General features: G+C 47.6%; 1 protein-coding gene across 1 annotated transcript; it reads left to right on the top strand.

The window, feature by feature from the left end:
- Positions 1 to 2,132: 2,132 nt before the first annotated feature.
- Positions 2,133 to 3,245, top strand: GPR27 (G protein-coupled receptor 27). Its single transcript, XM_088459763.1, has one exon. The coding sequence runs from the start codon at positions 2,133 to 2,135 to the stop codon at positions 3,243 to 3,245; it is 1,113 nt and encodes a 370-aa protein (XP_088315889.1).
- Positions 3,246 to 24,279: the final 21,034 nt, after the last annotated feature.

Consider the following 24,279-nt stretch of genomic DNA (forward strand, 5'->3'; position numbering starts at 1 on the left):
ACCTGGGTCTGCCCTGCTAAACTTGTGAAGTCATAAAAAGTGGGAGGTGACTGATCCACAACCACCAATCAGTTCATTTTAGGCATGACCCAGGTCAGATAAACCGGGTTACGCCGTTTACACTGCACCATTACCCAGGTCCATCCTGGGTCCAACCCTGGTAGCTACCTGGGTTGGATTGCATAGTGCAAGATCCATGTACTCAGTACCACCTCGCCATAAGGGGAACTGGGCAGTGCTCTCATCTGCATGTGCACCTGACCAGTCTGTGTGCATAGTGCTATATCCATGTACTCAGCACCACCTCGCCATAAGGGGAACTGGGCAGTGCTCTCATCTGCATGTGCACCTGTCCTGTCTATGTGTATAGTGCAATATCTATGTACTCAGCACCACCTCACCATAAGGGGATCTGGGCAATGCTCTCATCTGCATGTGCACCTGACCTGTCTATGTGTATAGTGATAGATAGATAGATAGATAGATAGATAGATAGATAGATAGATAATATGCATGTACACAGTACCACCTCGCCATAAGGGGAACTGGGCAGTGCTCTCATCTGCATGCGCACCTGTCCTGTCTGTGTGTATAGTGCAATATCCATGTACTCAGTACCACCTCGCCATAAGGGGAACTGGGCAGTGCTCTCATCTGCATGTGCACCTGTCCTGTCTATGTGTATAGTGCAATATCTATGTACTCAGTACCACCTCGCCATAAGGGGAACTGGGCAGTGCTCTCATCTGCATGTGCACCTGACCTGTCTATGTGTATAGTGTAATATCTATGTACTCAGTACCACCTCGCCATAAGGGGAACTGGGCAGTGCTCTCATCTGCATGTGCACCTGTCCTGTCTATGTGTATAGTGCAATATCTATGTACTCAGTACCACCTCGCCATAAGGGGAACTGGGCAGTGCTCTCATCTGCATGTGCACCTGTCCTGTCTGTGTGTATAGTGCAATATCCATGTAAGTACCACCTCACCATAAGGGGATCTGGGCAATGCTCTCATCTACATGTGCACCTGACCTGTCTATGTGTATAGTGATAGATAGATAGACAGATAGATAGATAGATAGATAGATAGATAGATAGATAGAGTGGTAGATGACAGACAGATAGATAGATGACAAATAGATAGATAGATAGATAGATAGATAGATAGATAGATAGATAGATAGATAGATGACAGACAGATAAATAGATAGATAGATCGATCAATAAAGAGATAGAAGATAGGTAGATAGATAGAAGATAGATGACAAATAGATAAAGAAACAGAAGTTGATTATAGATAGATAGATAGATAAATAGATAGATAGATAGATAGATAGATAGATAGATAGATAGATAGATAGATAGATAGATATGAGATAGATAAACAGAGAGAGAGAGAGTGAGAGAGATAGATAGATATGGGATAGATAGATAGATAGATAGATAGATAGATAGATAGATAGTTATGAGATAGATAGATAAAAGATAGATAGATAAATAGATAGATAGATAGATAGATAGATAGATACAAGTATGTGTCTATGTTTTTACAGCCTGTACTGTACTTATTTTCCCAATACACTATCAGATTCTGTCCATCTATTGATCTACAGTATACCAGGCGATATGACTGGTGGTCATATATTACCTTGATGATCATTTTGATCGGAATCGTTATAGTACAGCGCCCAACCTACAGTATGATCCCTACATTGTACAATTCCCATTTAATTCCTAAAGCAGACATCCTCACAGCAGCAGCATTATGACGATAGCCGAACAGCAGCACTACACGTCTGCAGGGAAGGGCAGAGAAGGAGAACATCTATCATCCATTGATGCACAGACTTAATAGCAGCCATCGCAGGGAGATGTCGTCAATGGACCTGCTGCCTCATTCCATGCTCGGCTCCCGGAGATTGGCACCAGTGCCAGGGGATAGATGATGGCCCTGCTGCAATCAGACGTGGGCTCTGTGTGCATCTAGCGCACAGTGCATGCGGTGGGTTCACCTTGCATACATTATTATCACGGCGCCTGGGCTGCCTGCTGCTGCTGGTAATGATGATATTATTATTCCTTATCTGCACATGAGTTGGAAGGGATCCCTTCGGCTGCAGCTGTCTCCATGGCTGGTCAGGAGCTGGAGAAGAGCAACGCATCCATCCTGCCCACCGAACTCAGCCCTGGCACGGTGGGCAAGCTGGCATCCCTGGGCATCATCGCCTGCGTGAGCTTGCTTGGCAATGTGCTGTTTGCCCTCCTCACCCTGCGGGACAGGAGCCTGCACAGAGCCCCCTATTACCTGATGCTGGACCTGTGCCTGGGCGATGCCGTCCGCTGCTTGCTTTGTTTCCCCTTGGTGCTGAAATCCGTCAGCAGCGGGTCCCAGTGGGCGCACAGCAAGAGGACCTGCAGGATCATGGCCTTTGGTTCGGTGCTGCTCTGCTTCCACGCCGCCTTCATGCTGCTGTCCATCAGCCTGACCAGGTACATGGCCATAGCCCACCACCGCTTCTACTGTAAGAGGATGACGGGCTGGGCATGTGCCATGGTCATTGCCATGGCATGGATCCTGTCCATGGCCATGGCCTTGCCCCCAGTCTTCGAGGTGGGCACCTACAAGTTCATCAGGGAGGAGGACCAGTGCACCTTTGAGCACCGCTATGTCAAAGCCAACGACAGCCTGGGCTTCCTACTCATGCTGGCCTTCATCGTGGGTGCCACACATTTCATCTACATGAAGCTGCTGTTCTTCATCTATGACCACCGGAAAATGAAGCCAGCCCAGCTGACCCCAGCCATCAGCCAGAACTGGAGCTTCCATGGCCCTGGGGCTGCTGGGCAAGCAGCTGCCAACTGGATTGCAGGGTTCGGGAGGGGCCCTACGCCACCCACCCTGGTGGGCATGAGGCAGACCACCCAGAGCCAGATCAAGAGGCTGCTGGTGCTGGAGGAGTTCAAGCAAGAGAAGAGGCTGTGCAAGATGTTCTATGTCATCACCTTCCTCTTCCTCCTCCTCTGGGCCCCTTACCTGGTGGCCTGCTACCTGAGGGTCTTCCTGAGGTCTGCCCCTCTTCCCCAGGGCTACCTGACTGTGGCAGTCTGGCTGACGTTTGCCCAGGCTGGGGTGAATCCCATTGTCTGCTTCATGCTGAACAAAGAAGTCCGGTTGTGCTTGAGGGCTAATCTGCCTTGCAGGAACCCACAGACACAGAGGGAGCCATATATTGATACATAACCTTGATAAGATTGATCCATTGTAACCTCTCTTTCTACACAACTGTATTTGGAATATGCAGAGATCACATGTTTCATTAAAATCCATCTCAGCCAAAGATGTAGTTTGGGTGAGATAGTGACACACTGCACCAGAGAATCTGCTATGGAATGATTTTTTTTTGCATAGTATGACACTCTGGTGTCTTATCTGGGTGCAGTATTGTGTGCTGGAAAGTAAATTAGCTACTAGCACACCTTTCATCTGTGTGTCCAGGGAACAGGGAACTATGGAGGATAAGCTGTGGGAATCTCCCTGTTCCTGGAAGTATTTTGTATGCAGCTGGTGTCCACTGACATCACGATACATATATATGTCTTATTGCTGATTAGGAGGTCCTGCACAATGATGTGAGGAAATGCCTATGAAGTTGTTATAAATGACAATTTGTAGATTAGATCCCCTGCAAAGTATTTTGTAAATAGTTAATAATCTGTTTTTACTTCATTCATTCATTGGCAACCTAGACTTTGCTTTGTATTTGCATAGCCTTTTTAATCTGAAATTGGTAGTGTGGACTGGTTATGACAGGTTGCTTTGTTTTTTTTTTTAATTACCGCTACAGCTGCTATTGATATTGATATTTAATTCATCTTTCTCTATGTCCCAACATATAATAATAGGTTAACGGGGCAGCATTATGCGACTGATGAGGTATTATTACAACTGTAAAAGAATAAACCACACTGCACTGTATAAATGGAAACTTAACACACAATAGTGACATTCCCAAATTAATGTTGATGATAAATATTCAAGTTCCAATAATTGTTTTATGGTCCCCTCTAAACACACACTGATGCCATGTTGTGTATTGTATCTAAAGCTGGGTACACACTATACGATATATTTTGTTCAATCTTGGTACTTTCGACCAGTCTGTACGACCATAATAGTGTGTACACCCAATCCGTCGTTTTCACCAGTCGCTAATCACATCGTCCCATCTGATGTGCTGCACGTCAGATGGGACGATGAAATGAATGATGTGGTGCACATTGTGTAGTGTGTACATACAACCGCACAATATATTGGTACAATCTTTCCTCTGTTTGCCAGTGGATTACCCAAGGCTTGCACAGTGTGTACAGGAGAAACGATTAATCGGATACAATCCCCTGACGCAATATATTGTGCCGTAATTCAGAAGATTGCGCAGTGTGTATACATGATATCGTGTGTTCTGGGTTTAGTTAAATTGGAATGACCATTGCATTGTTTGTTACATCGTTCAAGTGTGTACCTAGCTCAAGAACATCTACAAATAGGTTTACAAATATATTTGCTAAATATTCAGCAACTCATTAGAACTACAAGTGGAAAATGACAATATGAGTTATGGATCATAGGGAAATTCATTTTGTTTCCAACCTGTAATCTATGTTGCGCCCTTTACCAAACAAAAGTACCAGATCTATTTGAAAAAAGAGTAGACATTTGAATTTAAAAGGGGGTTTCCATCTATTGATTTGTATGGTATGCAGTCGGGAAGCCGGCGGAACTAATCCCGACAGCCGGCTTCCCGACTGCTTAATCCTGGCGAGGGTTGAATGACAGGCGTCTAAATCTAGACGCTTGTCATTTTGCTGATGCCGGGAGACCGTCGCCCGGCATCCCGATCTAAGCTATGCCGAGCGCGGATATAGCCGCGGGGGGAGGGTTAGGTTTAAGGTTCCCAGAGGGGACTTAGGGTTAGGCACTGGGGGGGAAGGTTAGGGTTAGGCACCCCTAAGGTAGGGTTAGGGGGTAGAATTAGGTTAGAAAATACTTACCTTGGGCTATCGGGATTTCCTCCTCTGCCGGGATGCCGCTGTCGGGATTCCAGCCGCCGGGCATGGTTCCGGCGGTCAATCATACCGATTCCGTTTGTACATGACCTCCTAGGGTTGCAACTTGATTTCTCATTCCTCCTTCTGTCTGTATTTTCCACCAATGCCTTCGTATCATCTAGGCCAGTGATTCCCAACCTCGGTCCTCAAGGCACACTAACAGTCCTGGTTTTAGTGATATCCATGATTGTGCACAGATGGTTTAATCAAAATAACTGAGGCACTAATTAAGTCACTTGTGCTCAAGTATGGCTATCCCTAAAACCTGGACTGTTAGTGTGCCTTGAGGACCGTGGTTGGGAACCCCTGATCTAGGCAGTTATTTATTACTGTTGCACATGGCTCTATCACATCATTTTGCGTATCAGTGGTACGCTGTATCCTGTCCCTGGGCAACAGAGATAAGGAACTCTTTCTTGCTGATATAAAAGCCTTACTGAAAGCACAGAAGTGAGTCAAAAAGATAAAGCAAAGCATAGTTACGTCCATAAACCAGTAAAGCAAAAATTATCTGAAGGAAGAAATCGCTTTAACAATTTTACCTGGAAGGACCATGGTAGAATGTCAGAATAGATTCTATATACATGAGAGATTCACAGAGATTCATGTTGTGGTGGGAGACCGTTTTGGGTATAGGGCGTAGGCATGGACAAGCAGGCTTATATTGAATATGGCTATGTCAAGATTTTGGTGGCAGCAAGATGTATGCAATTGTTATGGTATTGACTACATGCTGTGGGAGATGTACAAAACCTTCCAAAAAGTGGACAATTGGAGAAATCGCTAATAGCAACGAATCAGCTTCTACCTATCATTTTATAGTTTGAAGTGGTAAACACTAGAAAGAACCCGATTGGTTGATATAGGCAACTCCTCCATTCTTTAGAAGGTTTTCCCCCAGATCTGTCTGAATAACAGACTTCCCGATAGGCTGCTTTGTTATGCTTAAAAAAGTTCTGTGCTAACATGGTAGCTTTGCCCTTCCATCAATCACATATACTTCAACAGGTCTTTGGGGTTGAATTTTGGTATTTCCTTGACTTGTAGAGGAACACGGTGCTTGGGCAAAAAACACAGCTGAAGTGATATTAGACTGGATTTTCAAATGAGACAAATTATAAATTCATCATCCATTCAATAACCAGAGAGCTGAGGTAATTAATAAATAACATTCGTGTATATTAGACGGGATCAAAGATGTGATCAGGCCGCACTTCTAATCCCATTAATCACCAACATTGTTTAAATAAATCCGGTTTGAACAACCAGTGTAATCACTCAGCACGTTGTTTATTCCATGGGCCTGACAATTGGGAAATCATATAGATAAGTGATAAGTTTTAGATGGAACTTTGATAAGATTCGCGGAAGCGTAAAGCTCATAGGCCAGGATAAAGCCACTTTGTAACAGGTAGATACTCTCTTTCTATTCTTTTTAAAGGATGCTTTTAATTTTTTTTTGTGTAGTCCCTCTTACTGAGTGAAATAAGGATATTCCCAGGGCTGTAAGTAACTATAATCTTTTACCAGCCAGGACGTTACATTAGGATTTCCATGTACAAACTATCCCTCCCCTTTACTTGTTCATCATACAAAGAGGTATTAGTTGGCAAGTTCCCCCTAAATTCTATATTATTTAACCTGAGTGACAAGAAAAGGAGACCTTTGCTTTATTTTACTCAGCTACAGGTCAGTGGCTACTGGTGGTATTACTTTTTTTGGGAGAAGTTATTAAAGTATAGCTAACGGTGCCCATACACGGTGCGATATGCACCTTGAGCTGCTATCCGACAGCCGACATATCGGGCGGTCCCCACACATGGAGCCATCGGGTGGCGACCTCCCGATATGCTGGCACCACCCTCCGCATCGTACCTGGCATCCCCAGATCTGGTGAACATGCAGTAAGATCTGGATTTGCGATGTAGGACCCGGGAGCGCGCACTGGCCGATATCATGCCCACACACGGTACGATATAGCAGTGATATCAGTGACATCGTACCAATCCGTCGGATCGGCTTATATATCGCACCGTGTATGGGCACCTTTAATGTTCCTATCTGAAACGTGAGCAAATAAACTGTTCATTCTTAAACCAGCCCTGCATGGGCTGGTCCTGCCACTGAAGCATCGGCCACTAGGACCAATGTATCATTTATTGGAGGAGATTAGGCCATTCGGCCCATCGCGCCGAGTGCCCTGATCACTTCCTCCATCATTGGGTCCTCGACTTAGAGCAATTGGAAGATGACTACACACACAGGTTCCGGGTGATCCAATCGCTTTCCATTGGGTCATTGCGGTCATTTTCCGGCTCTTGTACTGTGTTTAAATTAAAGCTGCCACCTGCCAAAAATAGATATAATGTAAGTGTATTATGTAGCTCAGTTATACACAATTTGGTAAATACTAATCTCCATTAGTGGGCACTGGGCTTACATGCCCTTTATGAGTGCAGATTATTAATAATATTAAATTGATATATAAAATTTGGAAAGATAGGTAATCTATATGCGTAGACCTTTGGTGCTATTATACTACTGTATAAGGCCGTTAACTGAGCATTTAAATGTAAAGATGAGAGCAAATTAAATGGCTATAAAAGCCATCCATGTAAAATACTCAAAAAGTAATTATTTAGTGGATGCACATTAAAGTGTATGTGAAAACATTTATCAGTGCTCTTATTACCCAAAAGCTTTCAAGCAAGGGATTTTTTTGAGTATGTTTCCCCTTTTCCAGGGGAGAGTGCAAGGTTTTTAATTCTACCCTGCTTTTTGACATGCACCTTGCTCTATTAGGTGCTTATACAGAGTTGGGAAAAACAATGGATAAACTATGTTGATATGCCAGTGGTGCAAATACATTTTTATTTTTCTGTCTTAGGATAAATACTGTCTGCTTTTGCATGTAGCACATAAATCACACTTACCTACTCTCCCGGAAGGTACAGTAGACTCCTATTTTTTTTCCGGGTAGACCCCCACAGCCCCTAGAGAGTGAGTGGATCTAGCACATCCCACCCTATTCCTAGTGAAGTGGGCAGGATGGGGAGATAATACCGGGAACTGGGGACCCGTAGGGTCATTTTAGCCCCTCCCCACATTTTGCAGCAACTAGGACAGGGCCTAATGATGTAAAGAGCCCTGCCCCGGCCTGAAAGAGGTCATCTCCATGTCCTCTCCAGGCTTCTGCCAGAGAGGAGAAGGACACACCCCTCCCAACTCTAAGGGGTGGACTCATTTGCCGCACTTACGGTAGCTCCAAACTTGCAGAATTTTGTTTGCAGCCCCATAAAGCTGCGTACTTAAAAACACGAATTCCGGGCGAGATCAGGCCCCAAGAGGTGCGAATTGAGGTGTCGTTGTTGGCGTTGCCATGCCATTGCAATGGCAACTTGCCATTCCTCATAGCTAATCGTATTGACCCCTAAATTTCTTTGCACATTTTAAATCTTCCGCACCTGCAGAGTGACAAGGTGCAAATTAGCCTTTTTTTTTTTTGCTTTACTTCCAACTGTACAATTACATTGTAACATAAGCATATGAAGAAAAGGGCTCTAAGTCACCACTGTAGTGTACTCCCAACACACCCATTTTTTTTTTACCAATTTACCATGGACTATATTTCACTCTTATCACCATTACAGCGCAGCTTTACAGGAAGGCTGCACATTGGTAGCTTTGGGCATGCGTTACTAATACCACTTTCAGACCTAAATTCCCGGCTCGGACAGGGGACACCAAGCACGGGTTGAAACCGGGCTACCCCTTTGACGCTTAGAGGGGGCGACCCACGTTATTCCAGGGTCGTCACCCTTCCTTCACACCAGACCGGGGTCTTGCACTGTCCCCGGCCAATCAGTTTGTTTTAGGTGAGACCTGGATCATCAAGACCCAGGTCGCAGCTTTCACACTTGAGCTGGGTCGTCGACCCGGGTTGCAAGTCCCAGGAAAAACCCTGTTAGCAAGCAGGGTCGCGGACCCACGACGGTCAACCTGGGTCACACCTTTCAGACTTACGCCAGACCTGGGTTGATGCGTGTTTAAGTCTGAAAGGGTGTAAGATAGAATTGGAGTGCAGGATGTCAGAGAGGTGGTGGGGTGAGGATAGTAAAGGTGATTTAAGTAGGAGGCTAGAAAGCACTCTACCATTTATGATGTAAATACATGCAGGTATATGATATTAATCATTAGATTCAGGGCCTGACTCAGAAGTGCTCGCAATTACAGCTGTGATAGCGTTTTTTGCTGCAGCACAACTGCTTCTTTATGCTAATTGCTAATGCCGGGGCCAATGATATTGATAGAGACGCCCGCCAATTGCAGCCCTAATCCGCCACTGTGCATATTAAGACGCACCATTGGTCGCGCCATCGAACATTGCGTAAGGTCTACGGAGGCGCGGATTATCCATCTGAATGTCTTTATACACAGTCGCCGACAGCAACGCAACACTGTAATCCACAGGTCTTGCGTCCAAATTCGTTCTGCGACTCCCATCGGTAACCACCGGGACAAATGCTCAGTGAGATTCACACATTCGCAGACTTAAAGCGGCCGCCTACGTCCGTCATCGGCATGCTGTTTACCTATGAATAAGGTCCTGAATCTCATCTTTACATTTATGCTACACATTAGAAATTAATTGCCATCTTCATTTGATGAAGAAATCTTTGTCCATATTTCTCATTTCCAATCCTTTTAGTAAAATCAATGTATATACTGTAGTAGTTTTGTGAAGTGACCTGTTGTGTTGTATAAATGCGATATCAGCAACATATTGTGAGATTGTTTTTCCAAATAAATTGACTCGTATTTAGCAAATATACATCATTTTAAATAACTGTAAATATGTAACGGAATGTAAATTATTTACAATATACTAAATAAGAATGTTGTAAATATTTGATCACATAAGCGCTTGTTGCTTATTCAATATTTAGGCCTCCAGGACTATTTAAGTATTTTATTCTACTTTTATGCATTGTTATAATGAAACTTTCTCTCTCCCTTTTATACAAAGTACTTAGCAATCTTTTTAAAAGGAACTTTTTTTTTTATATATATATATAACCACCTGGAAATGTGTGCTTTTGAAATTGAGAAGGGATTTTTTGCAAACTGTGTAAACGGACGAAAACAAATGAAAAACTTTTTTGCTACATTCTGATTGTGATGTGCTTATTTCATATTTACCCGTTTTCAATAAACTTATCAAATTTAAATGTCATTTAGTCTTTGTTTCCTAGGGGGTTAAACATGGATGGATGCAAATTTCTACTGCGCACGCCCACACAAAAAAAGGTACACGCCTATGGGCCTGATTTACAGACGACCGGAATAGCACAGCCGCCGCGTATATACTCAGCAGCTGCGCTATAATATGCTAAATCCGCAGGAGGCGTCCAGTGTAAAAAGACGCCTACTGCCGGCATCTCAGATCCGAGGGCTGCGTCCGAAGATGCAGCAACGGATCTACATGGCGACCAACAGTCGCAGCATCGGCCATCTGAGTGAGCCTGAGGCTACTCAGAATGGCTGCCTCATCTCCGCTGCCAAGGCCAGTAAATTCTGCGTCGGAAAACGCAGCCACTGTCCTTGGCACTCCCAAAGAATGGAGGATACGTGCCTCAGTTTTGGCAAACGGTCCCCGGCTCCAACACGGAACAGGCCGAGGCGTCCAGGGCACTGCGAGCAATGTCGCGGGAGATGCGCAGTGCAGCTTCTGTGCATGAGCAGATCTCATGCACAGGTGATGTACGTGAACATCTGAGTTCCGTACATCTCTGAATTAGGCCCCATGTTCATTTGCAGATGTGACACTTGCGCTACCTCTTAATCCGGGGTATATTTACTAAAGGTCGACTTTAATCAATTTTGATAGATTTAAAATGGATGGAAAATGATCAACATCGGCGGTGTGCTTCTGGGGCTAAATCACACATTTGCTAATACTTAAAAAGGCAAATAAAAAATTGTCTCTTAGTAAATGTGTGATTTAGCCTCAGAAACACAACATCCATGTAGATCGGTTATGAACGATTTTTAAATCGATAAAAACTTTATTAAAATCGACCTTTAGTAAATATACCTCTTGGTACGGTACTGTAATCTGATGATCTCATAGGTAGACCCACACAGAGACAGCTATAAACATGTAAGTGCCTATATTATATAATTTTGTGGTTGCATTTTAAAAATATATATTTGTCTTGCTATTTTCATTTCTACGCAAGAAAAAGTATTATATCTGCTGCAATGTGCTGCTAATGAAACCAAACCAAATAGCGAATATGTTTTTTGCTATCAATTTAAATGTTAACAAACCTTTCATGTGCTTATAACCTGGTTGGGTATAAGTGTATCTGATGTACGGTATGTATCTCCGACTTAAAACCTTGCGCTTATTCTACTGTTGAACAGCTGGATGCATCCTGCGATGCCTACACCCAGGGGTTTATCTAGGGGTCTGAGCGCCCCTGGCAAAGTAATGAACTGGTGCCCCCTTCCCCCCATATTCTCTGAATTACATTCTGTACTTTTAACGTCTCCCCAGCCTCCCCTTTTCTGTGTTCCCAGCCTCCCCCTTTCTGTGTCTTCAGCCTTCCTCTTTCTGTGTCCCCAGCCATCCACCTTCTGTGTCCCCAGCCATCGTCCTTCTGTGTCCCCAGCCATCGTCCTTCTGTGTCCCCAGCCATCCTTCTTCTGTGTCCCCAGCCATCCTCCTTCTGTGTCCCCAGCCATCCTCCTTCTGTGTCCCCAGCCATCGTCCTTCTGTGTCCCCGGCCATCGTCCTTCTGTGTCCCCGGCCATAGTCCTTCTGTGTCCCCGGCCATCGTCCTTCTGTGTCCGCAGTCATCGTCCTTCTGTGTCCCCAGCCATCGTCCTTCTGTGTCCCCAGCCATCGTCCTTCTGTGTCCCCAGCCATCGTCCTTCTGTGTCCCCAGCCATCGTCCTGTGTCCCCAGCCATCGTCCTTCTGTGTCCCCAGCCATCGCCTTTCTGTGTCCCCAGCCATCGTCCTTCTGTGTCCCCAGCCATCGTCCATCTGTGTCCCCAGCTATCGTCCTCCTGTATCCTCAGTCATCGCCCTTCTGTGTCCCCAGCCATCCTCCTTCTGTGTCCCCAGCCATCCTCCTTCTGTGTCCCCAGCCATCGCCTTTCTGTGTCCCCAGCCATCGTCCTTCTGTGTCCCCAGCCATCGTCCTCCTGTATCCTCAGTCATCGCCCTTCTGTGTCCCCAGCCATCGTCCTTCTGTGTCCCCAGCCATTCTTCTTCTGTGCCCCCAGCCATCCTCCTTCTGTGTCCCCAGCCATCCTCCTTCTGTGTCCCCAGCCATCCTCCTTCTGTGTCCCCAGCCATCGTCCTTCTGTGTCCCCAGCCATCCTCCTTCTGTGTCCCCGGCCATAGTCTTTCTGTGTCCCCGGCCATAGTCTTTCTGTGTCCCCGGCCATAGTCCTTCTGTGTCCCCGGCCATCGTCCTTCTGTGTCCCCAGCCATCGTCCTTCTGTGTCCCCAGCCATCGTCGTGCTATTTTAATTTCTACGCAAGAAAAAGTATTATATCTGCTGCAATGTGCTGCTAATGAAACCAAACCAAATAGCGAATATGTTTTTCACTATCAATTTAAATGTTAACAAACCTTTCATGTGCTTATGACCTGGTTGGGTATAAGTGTATCTGATGTACGGTATGTATCTCCGACTTAAAACCTTCCGCTTATTCTACTGTTGAACAGCTGGATGCATCCTGTGATGCCTACACCCAGGGGTTTATCTAGGGGTCTGAGCGCCCCTGGCAAAGTAATGAACTGGTGCCCCCTTCCCCCCATATTCTCTGAATTACATTCTGTACTTTTAACGTCTCCCCAGCCTCCCCTTTTCTGTGTTCCCAGCCTCCCCCTTTCTGTGTCCCCAGCCTTCCTCTTTCTGTGTCCCCAGCCATCCACCTTCTGTGTCCCCAGCCATCGTCCTTCTGTGTCCCCAGCCATCGTCCTTCTGTGTCCCCTGCCATCCTTCTTCTGTGTCCCCAGCCATCCTCCTTCTGTGTCCCCAGCCATCCTCCTGTGTCCCCAGCCATCGTCCTTCTGTGTCCCCAGCCATCCTCCTTCTGTGTCCCCAGCCATCGTCCTTCTGTGTCCCCGGCCATCGTCCTTCTGTGTCCCCGGCCATAGTCCTTCTGTGTCCCCGGCCATCGTCCTTCTGTGTCCCCAGCCATCGTCCTTCTGTGTCCCCAGCCATCGTCCTTCTGTGTCCCTAGTCATCGTCCTTCTGTGTCCTCAGTCATTGTCCTTTTGTGTCCCCAGCCATCGTCCTTCTGTGTCCCCAGCCATCGCCTTTCTGTGTCCCCAGCCATCGTCCTTCTGTGTCCCCAGCCATCGTCCTTCTGTGTCCTCAGTCATCGCCCTTCTGTGTCCCCAGCCATCCTCCTTCTGTGTCCCCAGCCATCGTCCTTCTGTGTCCCCAGCCATTCTTCTTCTGTGTCCCCAGCCATCCTCCTTCTGTCATCCTCCTTCTGTGTCCCCAGCCATCGTCCTTCTGTGTCCCCAGCCATCCCCCTTCTGTGTCCCCAGTCATCGTCCTTCTGTGTCCCCAGCCAACGTCCTTCTGTGTCCCCAGCCATCGTCCTTCTGTGTCCCCAGCCATCACCTTTCTGTGTCCCCAGCCATCGTCCTTCTGTGTCCCCAGCCATCGTCCATCTGTGTCCCCAGCCATCGTCCTTCTGTGTCCCCAGCCATCGTCCGGCTCTGAACATCTACCCTGGGTAGGAGCCAGGGGCGTTCCCAGGCCTCCAGTCCTGTCCTGATTCTACCCCCTAGCCATGGGGGGCACTGCAGATGGCGCCCCCCCATGGCGGCTGCCCCTGGCGAGCGCCATCCTAGCCAAGGGGTAGATACACTCTTGCCAACACCTACCTATCTTATGGCGTTAATACATTTTTCGAGCGTCATTTTTTTTTTAATGCATGTGTGGCTAATTTCTGTGTCCCCAGCCATCCTCCTTCTGTGGCTAATTTAGTATCAGTCCTATACAGTAGTTATAGGTACACCCTGCATTAAAGCTGCAGTACTAGCTGTATTTGAAGCCTTCTGTGCAGCTATGTTCCAAAGGGCTTAATGTGGTTATTCACCATCCTGGCATAGACTTTGATCACCGCATATGACAGTGACCAAGCTGCTGCCGTTATATCCTTTAGGGAGGTATGTAACCAACTAGTTATTTTGTTGAGGACCACTCATATGCCACCTTCTTAGGAAAAGCCAGAGATGTTTTAATGAAATAATACTTATTTTGAAAATAACATATTCTTCATTCTGGACAAAGCCCAAGTCCACGGTCTCAAATAGAATCTCTACCCTTATGCCGGGTGCACACTTCAATGACAGGCAATCGGGATGATGGTCGGAACGACTCCCTTCATCCCGGACCATACACCCTGTGCAATTTAATGAACAACGAAATGATATCTCGTTCCGTCCTTCATTAAACTGCACCACCTCGTACACGATATCTTCTGATTGACCGTACAGCACAGCCAACGAAAAAAGAGCGGGTACGACCCGCGGGAGCACACAATTGTGCATATACACTGCACGATATGAACGATTTGTCTTTTCAATAAGCCTGGAAACGGCAAATCGCGCAGATATCATAGTGTGCACCCGGCCTTAGAGAACTCTATTGTCCAGGTAGATTTATTTTTGTGTCCCTAGATGAAAGAACAAATTAACTCAGGTCTATGCATAGGATACAATTGTACCTGTCCAGCTGATATGCTCTCGTGTCTGGTTGCAGCCCATGAAAACTGTTCTGAGAAGCAGGTTTGCAACAAACATGGTATTGAAAATAAATAAGGATCTCCGGGCCTGATTCAGACCCGCTTAGCGTTCGCAAGCGGGTCGATGGTGCCCTAGTGCGCATGCGCACGACGGAGGGAGCTCCGTCGTGCGCATGCGCGAGATCCGAATAACGAGGGGTAGCCGTCGTTATGGGTCTCGCACCAAAGGGGGCGTGCTGTCGATGGTGATTGACAGCACACCCCCTTTGGTGGGCGTGCCAGGGGCGTGGCTGCCAGACGGAGGCGTTCCCATGGGAACGCCTACCATCTGGGTCCGGCCCCACTGACATCACTAGTGATGTCAGTGGGAGTGATTTTGGCTCTGAATGAGCCAAAATCACTCCAGGGCTTGCGGTCACCGAGACCCTACCGCAGGGTCTCGTCGCAAGCCCGATGGTCGCGATGGTCTTGACCATCGCGACCATCATCATGGACGCTCGCATAAGCTGTTAGTGGTAACCCACAGCTATGTGAGCGTCCAAAATGCCGGACGGAAAAAAAAAAAACACGCCCTGATTCAGAGCGTCCGGCTCTGAATCAGGCCCTCTTTGTACAATTTCACTTGTAATGCACACTTCAAGAAAAATCAGTCTTATTCATACGGTAGGTCTATACCTGCTGGGTTTGTTCACATCCTTAAGATTCGCAATTTATCCTAATATTTCTCACCCTCCAGATGAATCATCAGATCAGAGCATCAGATTAACATCTGTTTCTTACATTTTTCTATTACTGCCTAGCAATTGCCATCCTGTAATCATATGTGAGGCACCAGAATAGAATCCACAAGCTGGATATAGGAATAGAATTTATATAGAGACTGCATATTTATATGAGCTGTATACTGTATCTATGATTCCCATCCACTCTGCTGCTGGTATGAGCACTGAGGGCCCTGATTCATTACTGATCGCAACTGCGATTGCAATAGCGATTACGCACGCAGTCTCAATGCGACAGTATGCTAATCCATTGCGATCGCTATGCCGCCGCAGCACTACACAGAGACGTCCACCTTACCTTACACATTTCCGTAATGTTTAGCAGGACTGAGAAACCATCGATACAATCGAGTACCATTGCAGCCTCACGCACACTTGCTAAAGCTAACTTCAGCGCATGCTATCAGGCCTCAGGCTGCGTAGGGCATCGCACTGGCTAATTTATGCATGCCCTTGCTACGGCACTGGCACGCCTGCATTTCGCCGACCAACCACCGTCACCACCCACAAACCGCACTTCCTGTCAATTACTCTGCGTTGTCACTGCGATTGCAGTCCCGATCACAGTGGCTGATCCGTGCACGCACACACACACACTTTGATGCATGTGCAGAGCGCAACAATTGGCTGACCTAGCCTAACCCTAACCCTCCTGGGGGCTGCTTAACCCAAAGTCCCCCCCAGGAGCCCCTAACCTAACCCCCCCAGCGTGGCTGTCCGCGCCCGGATTACCTTCGATCGTGATGTTGGGCGTCGGGCTCCCGGCGTAGTTAAAATGACAGGCTTCGGGATTTCGACGCCTGTCATTAGACCCTTGCCGGGATTAGAAAGCCGGGATGCCAACATTCGGCATTCAGACCGTCGGCATCCCGACTGCATACCGCCTGTAACCCTGCTGATCATCTGTCTTGCCTGCTATTCCTATAGCACATTCTCAGTGGTTGCACAAATCCGCCCTTCTTCCCTCCCTATCACATCATGCTTTCCCCTTCCTCTAGTCCCTTTAATTTGAATGAAAACTACGAAAAGTCCTTTAAAGCATGTGTGCTTCTGAAGAACTGAGCAAGATCAGGAAGGCACATTCTTGGGCATGCAAAGGGGAATATTTATTAATTATCATCCGAATCTATTCATAAAAAACCACGGAGGGACAGCGGCTCCATCACATCACTTCTCCTTCGGAAGCTGGGCGCACTACTGCACATGCGGAGGTCTACTGATCACGCATGTACGAGTGGAGGGGATCCCTCCCCCAGAAACTTTTGTGAAACGTAGAGAATAGGCTATAACGGCTATCGCCATCTGGACAAGCTCCAGAGCCTGGTAAATGCAATGAGCGTGCAGTCGCAATGGAAATACAGTAAGGACCTGGTGTGGGCATGTTATCACAAATTGAGACTAACATGGCCATCGAAAAATCTGAAACGCAGCCTCCAGAAGGTGTCTGACCCTGGAGTAAAGGCCAGTGCACACTAGACGATGTGTAGTGTGTACCGCCCTCGTTATCGACAGGACCTGGCATCGGCAAGTGGGTACACACTTGTCGATGCCGGCAGCGACGAAGTGACGGCGGGAGCCGTGCTGCATTCGACAACATGCCCCTCGCTAACGATGTCGCATGTCGGAACCTGCATGCAGGCCCGCCTGGCGATGTTGCTGACGATGCGCCCAATATGTCGTCTGATTCGGCCGGATTGGACGACATATCGACTCTAGTGTGTACCTGGCATAAGTGTAAAAATGAATAGTGATGACTGCAAAGCTGCTAATGATGACTGCATCTGGTTGGTCGCAACTGAGAAAAGCACGAACACGTTTTCAAATGTAGTAAAGCAGCAGGAGCAATGGGGGTCATTCAGACCCACTCGCGAGCGGCAGTACGCTCGCAAGTGGGTCGATGTTCCCCACTGCGCATGCGCACGACGGAGGGAGCTCCGTCGTGCGCATGCGTGAGACCAGGCGAGTGACGGGCTTTCCATCGCTCTGGGTCTCGCACCAAAGGGGGCGTGCTGTCGATGTTGATTGACAGCACGTCCCCTTTGGTGGGCGTGCCGGGGGCGTGGCTGCCAGACGGAGGCGTTCCCATGGGAACGCCTACCGTCTGAAGCCGGCCCCACTGACATCACTAGTGAATCACTCCTGGCCTTGCGGCTGGGAAACCCGACCGCAGGGTTTCCCTCGCAAGTCCGATGGTCAAGACCATCGCGACCATCTTTTTGCACGCTCGTATATGCTGTGGGTGGTAACCCACAGCTATACGAGCGTCCAGGAGGACGCTCCATTTTAATGGTGGAGGGCCCTGATTCAGAGCGAGCGCTCTGGTCAGAGCGTCCGGCTCTGAATCAGGGCCAATGTTTTAAAAGTTATTATACACTGCAAGTAACCCTCGTTTTTCAAACTTAGGGGTCTAGTTACTAAGCAGTGTTAGGAGACAGAGTGAAAAGTGATAAGAAAGTGGTAAGGTGCCAGCCAATCAGTTCCCAACTGTCATCTCACAGGCTGTGTTTGAAAAATGACAGTTAGGAGCTGATTGGCTGGCACCTTATCACTTTCTTATCACTTTTCACTCCGTCTCCTAACACTGCTTAGTAAATAGACCCCTTAAAGACTTATTCATGCACAATTGGGGAATGGGAAGTCTGCACACATATTTATAAGTGTTGAAATAGAAAAAAAAAATTAGATTTGCGCCTGCTTCGCTGAGCAATTAAGATGCTCCAAGCCACTTAGGTACTTATTACATGCACTATCCGGCCATTAATTCCAATACATTCCTATACATTAACTCCAATACATTCCTATACATTAACTCCAATACATTCCTATTGTGTGCTGCGATTTTTAGCACTTTCTGTACTGTCCCTGAAGCCACGTCTCCAGCCGCAATCCAGCCTCATCTCAGCCAGGTGCGACAAAGGGGGGGGAGTCAGGGCTTAATTCAGAGGCGGCCGTACGGTCTATGACCGCACGGCCGCCTCGATGTTTGGCCAGTGCGCATGCGCACGAGGGAGCCGGCTCCCTCGTGCGCATGCGTGAGACCCGCTACGACCGACAGCGCCGGTCGTAGCGGGTCTCTTTCCAAAGGGGGCGAGCTGTCGATGTTGATTGACAGCTCGCCCCGTTTGGAAGGCGGACCGGGGGGGTGGCAGCCCAAACGGAGGCGTTCCCATGGGAACGCCTACCGTTTGGGGGAGGCCCCACTGACATCACTAGTGATGTCAGTAGAGAGTTTTCGGCTCTGACAGAGCCAGAAGCTCTCCGGGGCTTATGACAAGTGAGACCCTACCCTAGGGTCTCGTCGTAAGCCCCGATGGTCGAGATGGTCTCTGACCATCGCGACCATCACCCGAGCGGTTGTTAGAGCTGTGGGTGTAAACCCACACCCTAACGACCGAAACAGAGGCGGGCGATCAGGATGCAAGCGGCCGCCCAGTTTCTGAGCGACCGCTTGCATCCTCCGACCGCCTCAGAATGAGGCCCTCATAGCTTGAGTTTTGCAGATGCGACTGACTGTAAATAGATCACAGAGGTCTAAATAAGTTTCAGACCGACTGTGAATAAGACCCAGTTACCTGAAAAAAATGGTTATTACTTATTATAGGCGCTTGTAGTATAACAAATTCGAACAATATCCAGGGTATCCTCCATATAAGTTTGGTACTGCTAGGATACACAGAATTGTGAACTATGGGCCTGATTCAGCAAGGAACGCAGCCGAGAATGCGCACGCACTCGGCCGATGTTTGCGTTCTGTGCATGTATCATAGTGCGCGTGCGCGAACCGGCCGCTGAGATCGGGAAGAGATTGCAATGAGCACGCGGTCCCCTCATAAAGTGATTGACAGGAAGTGGTGCTTTGTGGGTGGTGACGGGGGGGTGGCAAGGGAAACGCAGACGTGCCTGTGCGTTTGGTCGCCGTTACAGGGGCAAGCCCCTGCGACGGCATACACAGCCTGAGTACTAGATAATGACAGCAATTTCTGAGTGAGGTCAGGTCAACCTCTATTGTGTGTATGGGTCCGATGGTTCTGAATGTTACCGATGTTTTTGCTGTCTTGCAAGGTATTGTGGATGTGGGTAAAGGGGGTGCTGAAAGGGTGCAGAGCAGGTACTCCTTACCCCGGCCTATTGGAGGGGTCCAATGGGTGCCCGTGTCCTACATCCCTGCCCCCGATGCAGTACTCCGGGCAGGGAGAGGTCTGACTGCTGTAGCAGGCTCCCTCCCCAGCTCAGCACACACATTGCTGTCACGCTGTGCGCTGGACAAGGGGGAGAGGCAGCAGTAGCAGTCAATCCTCTGTCTCCCTGTGTGATGTGCTGGGGGGAGCGATCACACTCGCCCAGTCGGCAGCCGACTGTACTGCAATATGGCACTCCAGCATAGAGCTAAAACAAGTGTGTGCCGATGTCTAATTATGGTGCTGAAAAGACTATTCTATATTTCATAGACTATTTATTAAAAAAAAGCATTGCCTTAGGCCAATAAATAACCTCTCCTGTACAATGCAAGTAAAGCCCATTTGACTGAATTACTGAACTTCCATTTTTGAAGTGCCTTTATATTTAATGAGTACCACATATCAATGAGAGAAAGCATCATGGCAGATTAATGTCAGTAAGTGATACTATGTTAGACAACGTTAGGGCTGATTCTGACGCTGCTGCGACCAGTTTAGCTAATGCTAGTATCAGTCCTTACCCTGGTGTACATGCATGTGTCTGAATGCCCACTGTGAGCGTCTGCAGACAGTCGCAACCATCGGAAGCACTATTATTACCTGCACCAGCCCCATGACAGGGGCAAAATCCCCATCGGCGTATGGCCTCCAATGTACATGATTAAAGCGACTGAGGGCCTCATTCACCTTGGTTCGCAAGACTGCGTTTGCACGCACCCGGTCAATGTCTTGTGTTCTGCGCATGCATAAGGACCACAGTGCGCGAACCAGCTGCTGCGATTGCAAAAGCGATAAATGACATGGAGTTGGAAATGGTTCGGATAGATAATATTTATATAACATCTTTTTCTTATGGACTATAAAAATTATATAGCTAAATAATAAACATGGACCTGATATTATGATATTAAAAATAAAACACTCATATTGAAACAAATTCTAGGGACAATGGGCCTGATTCAGAAGTGCATGCAAGTTATCGGGAATCTGCGCTTGCGCAGGTCCTATTCTGCGAGTGTGCAGAATGGATCCTGTGTAGTCGCACGCAGACCCTTCTATGCCTGATTGACAGGCAGAGGTATTGAAGTGGCGATGCGGTGGCGGCCGCCGCTCCCGGAAACGGGGGGTGGCCGTCCCATTTTCCGGGAGTGGCAAGCCCAGGGACTGCATCGAGCGACGCAGTGTCCTGGGCTCACAATACGGCCAGCCTGAGTAAGCTGAGGCTTACTCAGCTGGCTGGCGGCCCGGCGCCGTCCACCATCGTGACCTCTGTCGCAGCGCTGGGATCGCAAATGCAGCACAGGGATGTCGTACATCTGCTGCTGCATTTGCATAATAGCAAGTACATAATTAATCACAATCCTTCCTGAATCACCCCCCATGTTGTTATTCTAATACAGAACGCTTGCACTGTTATATAAATAGAGTGACAGACTAGCAGAGCAGAGCATGGTACATAGCTGTATTTTCCAATAGATGCCGCATAAATAAAAGCATAATGACACATATGCATCAAGCTCCTGTGTAAAGATAACAAAAATTATAACATATAGGTAAAATAATTTATTTCTCTTCTGAAATCAATCATTAAAGCTACATTAACACTTCACTGAAAGAAAGTTACAGTAGAACGAAATATTTCATGTTGCTTTTACAGAATTGTTATCATACATCTAGCCTCAATACGCCATGTAGTACGAGTGAGACGCAAAGTTCCCATGCGACTCTGCTAGCGATGGACGTCTTTTTTTGCTTCTTCTTCACCCAAAAATGCATCTTAGTTGCAATGTGGTGCACAGGGACGCAACATGAGACCTGGTGACACTTGTATATCTGTGTATGAGTCTGTGGGCCTGATTCAGACCCGTTCGCTAGCGCTGTACGCTCGCAAGCGGCCTGATGATTTGCGAACGTGCACGCTTCGTTCTGCGAATGCACGAACTACTCTGTGCGATCGCAGGCCGGTCGCTCGCTTAGCAAAGACAGCCCAGTGAAATGAGTGACAGGAGAGGCCGTTTGTGGGTGGTAACAGGGGCAGGACACTAATAACGGGGGAGTGGAGTTGCGAACGCTGGCGTGCCTGAGTGTTTCAACGCCGTTTTTAAGGCGTGCATAATTAACAGGCAGCGTCATAGTACACATCACATGCCTGTTTTTTACACTGAAGTCCTCGCAGTGCTTGCGGTAGGGTAAGGTAACCGCAAGTGCTGCGTTCACTACCGATGGAGCTCGATATACCAATGTTTTAATACACTTCCTGGGGATGACGTGCGCTAGTGGGCGTCTCTACATACGCTAGTGGGTGTCTGCATACATAGAGCGATCGCTCGCCCAGCTAAAGTGGGTGTGCTTATGCCTTAGCGAGCGCTCGTTTCCCATGTCGTCACTTTGACAAATTTGCATACGCCGGATGCGAGCGATCGCATCTAGCGAACAGGTGTGAATCAGGCTCTGTATACGAAGAACAATGGAAGGAACGTAGCGTGGAAAAAACCCGCGACCGCTGCATCGTAGTGCTTTGTATATAGTTTCAGACTCAGTAGCACTCAGATGTACAAGTGTCACCTATCAATCAGCTCAGCCTCCTGGTGTGTCCTAGTACATCATAATGCGACTAAGATACATTTTTGGGCTAAAAAATATGCAAAAAATAGACGCCCCACTAGCAGAGCCACACTGGACCTGGCATGCCAAGAGGGGCTGTCTGGCGCGACTGTAGCAAATGTGTATGAGGACACATCTGTATTTGGAACAATGGGGGTCATTCAGACCCGCTCGCGAGCGGCAGTACGCTCGCAAGCGGGTCGATGTTCCCCACTGCGCATGCGCACGACGGAGGGAGCTCCGTCGTGCGCATGCGCGAGACCCGGGGAGCGACGGGCTTTCCATCGCTCCGGGTCTCGCACCAAAGGGGGCGTGCTGTCGATGTTGATTGACAGCACGCCCCCTTTGGTGGGCGTGCCGGGGGCGTGCCTGCCAGACGGAGGAGTTCCCATGGGAACGCCTACCGTCTGAAGCCGGCCCCACTGACATCACTAGTGATGTCAGTGGGAGTGATTTTGGCTCTGATAGAGACAAAATCACTCCAGGGCTTGTGGCAGGGAGACCCTACCGCAGGGTCTCCGTCGCAAGTCCGATGGACAAGACCATCGCGACCATCTTTTTGGCCGCTCGCATATGCTGTGGGTGGTCACCCACAGCTATACGAGCGGCCGGGAGGCCGCTCCATTTTCATGGAGGAGGGCCCTGATTCAGAGCGAGCGCTCTGGTCAGAGCGTTCAGCTCTGAATCAGGCCCAATGCCTCTTTTACTTTTCATAGTCCGGGTGTGATTCACCTCCATCATTTCCAATCGTGTGTGGAGTAATAACAAATAGGGCTGGACATGTCACCGATCCTAATGTGCCAGGACTGCAGCAAACTCACATGCAAAGAAAGGTCCAAATGTACACATTTTAGTAATTGTATCCCAATGCCATGGCTCTATCCAATCAGAGCCTATGTTACAAAAAGACACCAAAGTGTTTGGACCAGAGCAGATCACAGCCCGTTCAAGTGCTGACCAGGGTTAAGTTCTCACAAACATTCTTGCTTTGGAACCTACGTGTTCTGCTAGTTGTTCTAGGTGCTAATAGTTTTTATTTTAAGGAATGAAGGATAAATAGTGTATTTTATTGTAACATGTACAGTACAATTAAAAAAACAGATCAGAATCTTGATGGCTTATCGTGTTACTTTGTAAGTAATTTGGTCTAGCCATTAGTATTCTTATTAATGTTAAAATAATAAAGAATACTTTAGCTGGATAAATGTCATTTGTGCAAAGATACAAGTCATTTCTAATGCAGCTCAAGCTTCCTTTGCTACTCATGCACAACCAGAGGCTTTTCTTTCTGCGTACACTTTCACTAAATTGTCCCCTAATGTAGACCGCAATCCTATTTTTAATTTTATTTTATTAAATGTCAAGTTTTGTTCGGTGTAACATGAATCTGATATGTTTAGGCTTACTTTTCAAAAATTTCCGAGCACGCTTCAAGTTTGATTACTGGCGACAGTCGCAGTGATGCCTGCATTTTTGGCTCCTCGTTACAGCCACCAAATGGCCCTGTCAAACCTGTCAATCACTCTGCGAATAAAAAGTCGCTGCTTGCAACTATGGTAACCGACTTTGACGCATGCACAGTTTATTGATAACTCAACTGTGAAAACATTGGCTTAGTGTACTTCTTTGAATCAGGCCCTAACTAGACCTAGGGAGGCCCCATAGCTACATTTTCACAGGCCACCCTAGATCCCTGCCCCCCCTCCGCACTACCTCCTTCTCCCCGACTTACCTCTGGTGGTCGCATCCTCCTTCAGCGTGTGCTGCACAGGGCAGGCACACCTCCTCTCCTGGTCGACTTCATCTCTCCTCACTGACTAAT

This window comes from Taudactylus pleione, unplaced genomic scaffold (genome assembly GCF_031769625.1).
Source record: "Taudactylus pleione unplaced genomic scaffold, aTauple2 ptg000934l, whole genome shotgun sequence".
In the NCBI taxonomy this organism is placed as follows: Eukaryota; Metazoa; Chordata; class Amphibia; order Anura; family Myobatrachidae; genus Taudactylus; species Taudactylus pleione.